This window comes from Acyrthosiphon pisum, chromosome A1 (assembly GCF_005508785.2).
Source record: "Acyrthosiphon pisum isolate AL4f chromosome A1, pea_aphid_22Mar2018_4r6ur, whole genome shotgun sequence".
NCBI classification, from domain to species: Eukaryota; Metazoa; Arthropoda; class Insecta; order Hemiptera; family Aphididae; genus Acyrthosiphon; species Acyrthosiphon pisum.
Window position 1 is genome coordinate 108803119 of NC_042494.1, and position 9839 is coordinate 108812957.

General features: G+C 29.3%; 2 protein-coding genes across 4 annotated transcripts in view; one reads left to right on the forward strand and one right to left on the reverse strand.

The window, feature by feature from the left end:
* Window positions 1–3345, forward strand: part of LOC100166462 (phosphatase and actin regulator 4-B) — a 25225-nt gene extending 21880 nt beyond the window's left edge. The window contains exons 5-14 of one of the 3 annotated variants that reach the window (XM_008185835.3): window positions 314–562; window positions 638–895; window positions 954–1257; window positions 1433–1468; window positions 1530–1672; window positions 1781–1937; window positions 2005–2060; window positions 2131–2234; window positions 2306–2478; window positions 3261–3345. In XM_008185835.3, the coding sequence (XP_008184057.1) occupies window positions 314–562; window positions 638–895; window positions 954–1257; window positions 1433–1468; window positions 1530–1672; window positions 1781–1937; window positions 2005–2060; window positions 2131–2234; window positions 2306–2478; window positions 3261–3276 (1496 nt within the window). In that variant the 3' untranslated portion in view covers window positions 3277–3345. The remainder of the gene's footprint in view (window positions 1–313; window positions 563–637; window positions 896–953; window positions 1258–1432; window positions 1469–1529; window positions 1673–1780; window positions 1938–2004; window positions 2061–2130; window positions 2235–2305; window positions 2479–3260) is intronic. The other 2 variants (XM_008185837.3, XM_008185838.3) reach the window with 2 other exon arrangements.
* Window positions 3346–4183: 838 nt separating this feature from the next.
* LOC100164453 (inositol polyphosphate 5-phosphatase K) lies at window positions 4184–9531 on the reverse strand. Its single transcript, XM_001948246.5, has 9 exons — window positions 8770–9531; window positions 8549–8662; window positions 6525–6602; window positions 6303–6450; window positions 6068–6240; window positions 5447–5701; window positions 5234–5381; window positions 5010–5156; window positions 4184–4954 (listed from the first exon to the last, which is right to left on the reverse strand). Exons 1-9 carry the CDS (start codon window positions 8781–8783, stop codon window positions 4634–4636), a joined length of 1398 nt encoding a protein of 465 aa, XP_001948281.1. The 5' UTR covers window positions 8784–9531; the 3' UTR covers window positions 4184–4633.
* Window positions 9532–9839: the final 308 nt, after the last annotated feature.

A 9839-nucleotide genomic window follows, 5' to 3' on the forward strand; every position in this document is an offset into this window, starting at 1 on the left:
ATATTAAATAATATAATATACATTATAATTTTTTTTTTCGTACAGGGGCCCCATTTAAAACTTTGGCCCCTGGGCCTCAAAATGTCTTAATCCGGGCTTGTCTATACCTATTGCTTATAATGTAAGCTTTTGTTATTTCTAAATAAATTTTTATCTTGAACTACATTACGTTTCGAGTTCTAACATTTTTTTATTAAGAAATGTTTGCTAAATTGTATTTCTGTGATTGAATTAAAGTTTAATTTATTAGGTAATACATTTTCATGAAAATAATTGTATACCATGCTGATCTTTATATATTTCATTATCTTAGACTTGAACAAAGATAACAAGACTGAAACGGTGCAAGGCCATAATGAGCCAGTAGAATTAAGTTTTGAGCAGCAGCAGCAGCATGTTGCTGAACAGCCTAGTAGCTCAAAACCTGAACGACCTAACTCGCTCACGGGTCCTGGTGGCACGCTCACCAGGCGCCTGTTCTGTTACCATGCACCTAATCAGTCCTTATTGGTAGGATCAGGTCAGTCACCTACGAGACCTCCAAATTCACTATTGCCATCAGGTGATTAAACTACTAAATGGTAGATATAGATGTACATGAAATCATTTTCTAATATATTTTTTTTCCTGATTACAGGTTGTGAGTCTCCGAAGTTAAATTGTGATAGGACATCTTCGATGATTATGCCTGGACAAAATATGTCTCAGATGACCAGTGGTGTTAGGACAGGATATTATCATTCCAGCCCTAGGATGATGTATAATAATCATCCTGGGCATTCATCATTAATGCTTTCTGATTTACCTGAACCCCCTATACCGGTGTCTGAAGTTGGCCCAATACCTCCACCACCCATGTTCAGCTCACCAGCTCAACAATCATACTTATACCAACGTAATAAAACTATAAACAATAAATACTGTCAAATATCTAAAGTGTTTTGTCTGAATAGATAACAATCGTCAAAATCATCGTACCAATGATAACAATGACGAGGAAATGGAAATGGCAACTAATGAAGATGATTATGATGATGAGGACTATGATGAAGAAGAAGATGATGATGATGAGGATGAAGAAGAAGTAGATGATGATGACGATTCTAATGGATTTAGAATAAGAAGTCGTCACAATTTTCCTAGTCATATAGAGCAGATTCCTGCTAAAGAACCTGTTTTTAATGCACAACCTCTTAAGTCAGCACTGAAAAAACCATCTACGCCTAATCAAAGTCAAGAATCATCACAATTGCTCAAGTATGTTGTTGAATAATAAATATTAATTTAAAAGAAGTAAATAAAAATAATTTGCAATAGTCGAGGTTATAAGAAAGAAAAGTGAATAGTTTGCCTTTTTGCCAATTATTTGGCAATCGTTTGGCTCTTCATTTCATTAGTTTATTTTTTCTTAATTTGTTTAATCGCTGCATAGCAGAAGGGCTCCACTTAAGCCCAGGATACGTTTTTGGTAAATTTAGTTTAATTTTTAAACTGTTCTACTATTTATGTTTTTGTTAATTAAATTGCAGTGGTGCTAATCGTCCAGTAGTGTTTGGAATTTCACTACCGTGTTCATTACAAGAGAATAAAGAAAATGCTAGACCTAATGAGTCTAGTGATGATGACAGTTCTGGTGATGGACCTATATTGTACAGAGATGATAATTTAGACAGTAAGTTAATTTAACTATTAATTTAAGTTTTACATAAATTTGACTAAACTCAATTATGATTCTGGCTGGTAATTTGGGTACCAATTCTCAATTATAATTTATTTTTAGATCGATTGGCCGAAAAAATTGCAAGGAAAGACAGTCTTGCTATTAAATTGGCTTTACGTCCCAATCGACAAGAGCTCATTAATCGTAATATTCTTCAAGTTCAGAGTGATAAGGAGCGACAAGAGACAAAAGAAGTGATTGGTGCACGTCTTATTAGGTATTAACATAATATTATTATAAAATTATCAAAACTACATTTAATATAAATTATAATCATTTTGTAGACGATTGAGCATGCGTCCAACCCAGGAAGAACTTGAAGAAAGAAATATCTTAAAAAGTAAGCTATTTTTTTTTTAACATGGTATTATAATTGAAATTAAATTTTTCATTACTAAATTGAATTTCAGAACAAACAGCTGCGGAAGAAAAAAAATTAAAAGAAGAAAAGAAACGTATGTTGTTAAGAAAATTAAGTTTTAGGCCAACAGTTGACGAATTGAAAGAAAAAAAAGTAATTGTTATTTAATTTTAAACCTTATGTATTATATGTATTAAAAAAATTTTAAATTTAATTTAATATAGATTATTCGATTCAATGATTACATAGAAGTAACACAAGCACACGACTATGATCGACGGGCCGATAAACCATGGACACGGTTAACAACCAAAGACAAAGCAGCTATACGAAAAGAACTAAATGAATTTAAAAGCTCAGAAATGGAAGTGCATCAAGAAAGTAAACATCTTACCAGGTTAGTTTTAAACTTATTGATACTGTATTTTATAATGGACAAAATAACTTAGATCAACCATCAACAGTTTTCTTTAACTTTTATTTCTGGTGATCGACCACAGACGCAAAATTGCTTTATCGTGTTCATCTTAGGAAAATTCAAGCTAGACGGTTGATAAAATAATAAAGTGACACCCGAAAGCCTAGCACTTTGTACATGTAGCCATATTACATCCCCCCCCCCCCAAATGCTGTGGGCCAGAGGTTAAACTTATGTGAGACATATTAATTGTAGTGTATTAAATGAAAAAAAAATATTTTATTGTATTTTTATTTACTCATACATTAGACTGATTCGTTGATCCATAATGATTTGTTGTATTTGGACGAAATGTATGAATATTTGAAATAATTTTGTATGTAATTAAGCGGATAACCATAGATAATCGAGAGCTTGCTGTATGTATAATTATTCTGCTCAATTGAATGGATCTCTACCATGTTATAATATTTAGTAAATACTACACTATTATAATATAATATAATGACTGATAAGTTATTCATGATCTTGATATAGATTTATTTTTAAGAAACTATAAATTATTTGTGGATCTCCAAAGTATATTAGTTATGTGTTAAAGACAGATAAAAATCTGATGCCAAAAAAATTAAAAATATTTTCAATAGTTATAATTCATTAAATGTATAGTTTTAAGGTGTTTATTTAAATATTATATTCTGTAAAATTGTAAAACCATATTCATATAATTTTAAAACATTTTATACACTTTTTGTTTACAGATTTCATAGACCGTGAACTTTACAGATATTCTCACATGTCAAAGTTAAATTTATATAAATATCTATAAAAAAAAAAAAGCAAGAAGAAAGAATATTAGTCAAAATTGGCTATTCATTATTCTTGTTTAGATAAAAAGTAGGTTTTAAATACACATAAATTAGTAAATTAAATATTTAAAAACCAACAAAAATATTTAATAACTTAAAAATGTATTAAACAATTTTTATCAGGCGATAGAACAAAAATATAAATTATGATAAATATTAGAATATCTTATTTTGACGAGAAGCTTTTGTCCGTCCACATAGAGATTATGTGCAATATTTATTATGCAATAACTTCAATATATATTATAAATATATATATAAAGAATAATTAAAGTACTAATAATTACTACTTCTGCTTCTTTTACATTCCCCCAAATGCCCCCTCCTTTATCAAATAATTTTTCGTCCCTTCTTTTATTTTTTTTTTGTTATTGTTCATAATTTCAATATAAAAATAATATATTGTACAATTACCATGTTGAAAATGAAAGCTCATTGTTTTGTTTGTTTTTTTTTTTTTTTTGTAATTGTAACTAAGAAAAGAAATTAATTGTATTTATTAAATATCTTATTTATTTTCAGAATTAGATTTATTTATTATTATTATTATTATTATTATTATTATTATTACATGTAAATAGTTGTAGATTATTTCTACACAATGATATACAATTCTCTTCCTATACCAATTATTTTTTGTAGTATAAAATTGTAATTGTAATACATTATGTTTTTTTAACAACAAATTAAAAAAAATATATTAAAATAATATTTGTTTGTATCTTCTAACAAACTTCCTACTATAGTATTTTACAACGAATTTGATAAAATACCAGTAATTTTATTTTTAAATTGTAATAAAATTGAAGTCAAGAAACTGTAGATACAAACAACATATAAAACGGGTTTGCAATATATTTAATAATGAAAATATAATACATATTAAAAATATCAAAACTTTAACATATTATATTCAACATTGTCATCCATCTTAACTTAGCTGGATTGCTGGAACTATACAGAACAATTGACGTAGCAGTTTTATGTTATTAGCAAATAGCTAGAAAGATATTTCATTGTTTGTTCTATATCTATAACGGTTTACAGCATAAAATATCATCCTGCATAGCTACAGCCTTAATCACAGATAATTTCTAAACACTAGTATGAGCAATTAATAAACACATGTTAAAACAGAAACATAGAATTTAAAACAATATTTCATTAATAACTAGTGGACGTTTTGACAAACATAAACTAATTTTCCCTTCTAATTAAGTAGATAACACTTTAATGATACAACAATAGGGATATATCAAAAAATTCTACCAACCAAATTCATGGGATGTATTTAACGCACATGTTTGTTTGGTAGCAATAAATGGATTTGATACTCCAAGCACTGAATTATTAGTACTACTAAAATATATTAGTCTATAAGTGCCTGGATTGAGCACTGAAGTTTCTGAAAATTTCAAACACACTCTTTTTGAACCATCTGAAAATACTTCAGGAACAAATTTTACTCTACACACAGATGTCATGTCATCAAATCGTCTATATTGATCATTTGATTCATCACATTCCATGATCTCTGAAGGTAAGTACACATATGATATATAGTCATCAAGACTAGTATATTTCTCCTAAAACATATGTTGATTAAGATTCTGATTATAAATTACTAATAATTCTACATACTTGAAATACTCCTATCCAATCATTCACCCATGGAATATATTCTTTTATCTGTAAATTAACTTCATTTTCTGTTTCTAATTGCCATGTCTTTATTGGTTGGAAAATTACAGGTTGGTCAACATTGTTGAAATGTCCTTCACTAGATATCTATAAAAAAAAATATGTTGAGACATGTAATAACCATTAACCATTTGATGGAGTCATGGAGATGTAAGCTATATTACTTGAACACTGGATTCACTATAAACTGGTCTATGGTCACTTAGTCGTATTGACTCAATGTACTTGTACGATAATACCTCTAGTACACACTTTTCATTTGATGAATCAATTGTTTTGTATAAAATGCGATCTGTCCATGCAGGTCTTCTCCTAATAACAATATTTGATATAAAAATATATTTATAAATATATCCATATCTACAGGTAAAACATACTTGAGATCATAACTGCCGGACCCGAAAATATATCGATAGGTGGGTGGAAACATTGGCAAATGTTCAAAAAATCCTTTGAAAGCTTTTGATTTTTGCATGACTGAACTTAACTCATCTTGTGCCCAGATATCAGATAATGTTGTTGCAGTTCTCAGTGATAAATTTACATTGTTAACGTGGCGAGCAATTTCTTCAGCTGACTTTAGTTTACTATTGTCTAAACGAAAATTGAGATCGCCGAACCAAAAAACATAGCTAAAGACATAGTAAGTATAAATCATTAAAAAATTAATTTTTAAATATCTAAAATAATAAAAAAAAGGTAGTTTTTTAGTTGTGTAATTTAAATGTTAGTACCTATTTGTCAGAATAAAAAATTATGTTTTGATATGACATTTTTTTAAAACAAACTTCAATTTTGCTGGCATACATTATTTGTTTAATTTTATTTCTCGTAACCCATTATAAAACATACACTTGTTTAAATATTTCAATGTCAAATTTAAATTAGTCAAATTATACTATAGTTTTTTAAAAATTTCGTGCAATATTATATATTTTGTTCATAATACAAAAACATTTATTGCCAAAATTAGTTATTAAATAAAGTAATTTACATACTCGTGATCTAAAATAACTTTTCTAGATGAACCAAAATGTTGACTCTCAATGATTGTGTGATAATCATTAATTCTATGTTTTAAATATTCTTCATGCGCAGCAAAGTGACAGTTCACACAGCATATTGTCGCCCCGTAAATTTTAAAACTAAAACTGACAGCACCTTTATTTCCCTAAAAATGAAAAAAGAAAACGATTTCAACATTTTTCAAACTAATAATAAAACAATAATTACCCAAACGCCCAAAATTCCGGTACGTGTTTCTGAAGTTTGCATTTCTTTTAAAAGAGGAACATGTTTTCGTTTACAAAATACATTTAACAGCAATCCGACCATTTTTACAGTACGTATTTTTACATAATGATAGCCACTTAAAACATCCCTATAAAATATAAATTTAACTACATTATATTTAACTACATTTTAAAATTAGAATGGTAAACATTTTATTTGAACCTAAGAGCTGCTGTCCAAGGGTCATCAAATACTGAATCAAGTAATAAGTTTTGAGGTTGAGCCTTGATTTCTTGAAACCTTAAATTTTAAAATAAACAATTTCAGTAACAAATCGAAAAGAAATTACTACATTTTCCTAAAGACAATAGCAAATATTTCAATGATCTTATTTAAATAATATATTAATGCCTTACTTTTTTATACAAGTAAAATTGATCTTACTTTTACATTTATAAAACCAAACTGTGCTCAATAAAATGATCAATTCATGAAGATTTATTGATATAAAAATATTTTATTTGAAATAAGTAAAAAAAATAGAACCTACATAATATATTATTTATGAAATAATGTGTGCAATAATACTTGAGAGGTAATCAATGATTATTGAGGAGTACATAACATATAAGTTTTCATCAATTTTCTTAATAATATATCAAGGTATTTAATAGGTACCTAACATATAACATTTAATTTTTTATTTTAGTTGGTACAAAAGTACTTGAAAATTGTATACAGGATGATCCATTTAACGTAAGACACTTTATTGTTTAACCATCTACTTTTCGTAAAGTAAGTGTCTTACGTTAAATGGATCACCCTGTATATCAAAACAATGTGTTAAATCCCATGTTATTTTTATGAAAATTTAATTTTTAGAATATTATAATAGCATTGGGACAATTATTATTGCATGTATAGTAAATATATATTATTAAAGTGGATTGTAAATATAAGTTTCTTCGGAAGACTTAAATATTAATTATAAATTACAAAATCAACATATTTTAAGGTACCTCATAAGTTACAAGTTATAGATATTCTCCAAATCAATATTTTTTAAGTCACAAAAAAACTCTAACTGAAAATAGTGTAATGTATTTCAGGCTTAAAATATTTAGTTTTATAGTTTTTGTCAGTAATTAGTGAGCAATATTACAAATACACTAATCCTTATTTTGATAAATAATCTAAGTTTTTAAGTTGAATAAGCTATTTTATTTTTAAAAATATACAGAAAATACATATTATAATACAGTGTAATTTCAATTTGAATTTAAAAGAAATATTTTTAAATGAAGATCTAGTATAAAATAATAATAAACTATTGAGTAATGTGATCTTTTGTTAATATCAAATAATCTCATTTCAAGGGTTTTTACATTTTTTGAGTTCTGAAGGTCATATTTACCAAATGTAAGTTTCAATTTACAGTGGCATACAAATCAGTATATTATGCATGCACATAAAAATATATTTTATACTCAATTAGAATGATCACAGAATATAATATATATATAATTACAATTATCGTAAAATATGCAAGTCATACAATAAATAGTATACAATTTAATATTTTAAACATTAAAACATTCAAGTACAAAAGTTCAGGGTATCATTCAATATTGTATGTTATAAACAGGTTTTTGTCAATAGAATTATAAACAAAATACAATATTTCACAAATATTTGTTGTATCAGTATAAGAATTAATAAAATAAATGAAACTATATCATAAATAAGTTATAAGTATTATTCCGTCAGATAGTAAATAATTAATTAGATAATGCAATTTTGTTGTACATAATAAGTTCATAAATAATGAATCATACAAATTTTAAATAACTACATTATTAAACAAATAACTAACTATATGGATCATGGGGGCCATGAAATTAAGTTTTTTATTAGTTCTTATTGCCAACAAGTTTTATGGATTCTGAATGGTAATGTTTCATTTATTATTTTTTTTTTTCACACAACCATGTCAACTATTTTCAAGTACCTGTGACTAATTAGATTATGTATGATTTTTTTTTTTTTTAATACTGTGTTGAAATTCAGAAAAATATTAAAATAATGTACTATGTGATTGCAACACCTTCTGTATATGTGACTGCCGACTGGTGACATCAGGTATCACTGAGCCCAATTCTCCAACGGTTATAGGTTTCATATAATAATAACATTTTCTGCGTAATATGTGCAGCATTAAATTTTACAACTCAAATTTTAAAACTCACCCAAATAAACAAAAATCTGGTAGCTGGTGTTCGGTGCGGCCGTTCCATTGCAGTAAATCTTCTAGGGGTTGTCTGGGAGATCTAGTGGCAACGTTGTAGGTTACGGTGTAGAATCTGGTTGAAGTGGTTGAATAGAAACAAAAAAAAAAACAAGGATAGAGTTAGGTTCAAATGGGTGAATGGTCTTATCATCAGCCCCTACGTTGTGCCCCTACGCTTACGTTAAATCACCCATTTCCGCTCGTCCATGAGAATGGACTGCCTGGCTACAACAGTCAACGACCTTGTGGACCGTCCTGTCTTCACGCGAGACACAGACTGTCTTGATCTGCGGAGAACACTACAGTGACGGGCGACGGCCGGACGAAATCCAGACGGAAATGGGTAACCGGTCGCGGAGATCAAGGCGATCAGAAGACACCTCGTCTTCGATTTTGTTACGCGTCAGCTGCACTGTCTAGTCGCGTCGACGATGATAAGAACGGAACGCAAACCGATCGTCCTCGGGTTACGTACATTTGACTACTACCGCGAGCAGGTTGTCGTGCGAGTGGTAAAACTAGTACGAGTACTACGTCTTGTAGTTGTAGTAGTAAAACTAGTTGTAGAAACAACAATAGTAGTAGTAGTAGTAAAACCACTTGTAGGCCGACGATTGTTATTACGGCGGTGGCGGTGGTTCGCTGCAAATCCAATGTCGTTGTGGTATACCATTTTTTTTTTTCGTTTACGCTGTCCGGCGACCACCACCTTAGGTGGGGAAGATTCAAGTGCGTTGTGCGTATAACATATTATATAGCATAGTACAATCACAACATTGGGAACGGGTAATTATTATTAATATTATTTGCGGAAGGAGTGTACACGACTTTCTTTTCACTTCACTATTACACTCACTGTTTACTAATTACTTTTTAGTGTGTTACGTCCCGGGAGCACCTGCTGCTGCACTTGTCGTCTGGGAAATTTTTTTTCACTCGACGTTCTAATAAACATGATAATTTATAGTCGTTGTTTATTACATTACAAATTCCCTCCCGTGACACCCGTACGTGATAACAGCGGTGATAACGACGACGCGACCTTGACCGTCAGTGACCTAGTGTCGTATAATATAGTACTCACTACACCCACATAAATACAGAATAACTATACCGCAGCAGCAGCTGCAGTTGCTTGACTGTACTTGAGGCTTGATTTACTTGAATAGTTGAATTATTACTGTTACAAGAGTCAGGATCAGCGGCGCGTTAGCTTGTGCTCGTTTGGCACAGACGAATGTGCGGTTGAC

What these genes read in the sequence shown, in the direction of transcription:
- LOC100164453 (XM_001948246.5), bottom strand. An exon ending in CCAGATTTTTGTTTATTTGG is followed by an intron (nt 6,603 to 8,548) that starts GTGAGTTTTAAA and finishes TTAAAATTTAAG; the next exon opens with GTTTCAAGAAATCAAGGCTC. An exon ending in AAAGTTATTTTAGATCACGA is followed by an intron (nt 5,702 to 6,067) that starts GTATGTAAATTA and finishes CTATGTCTTTAG; the next exon opens with CTATGTTTTTTGGTTCGGCG.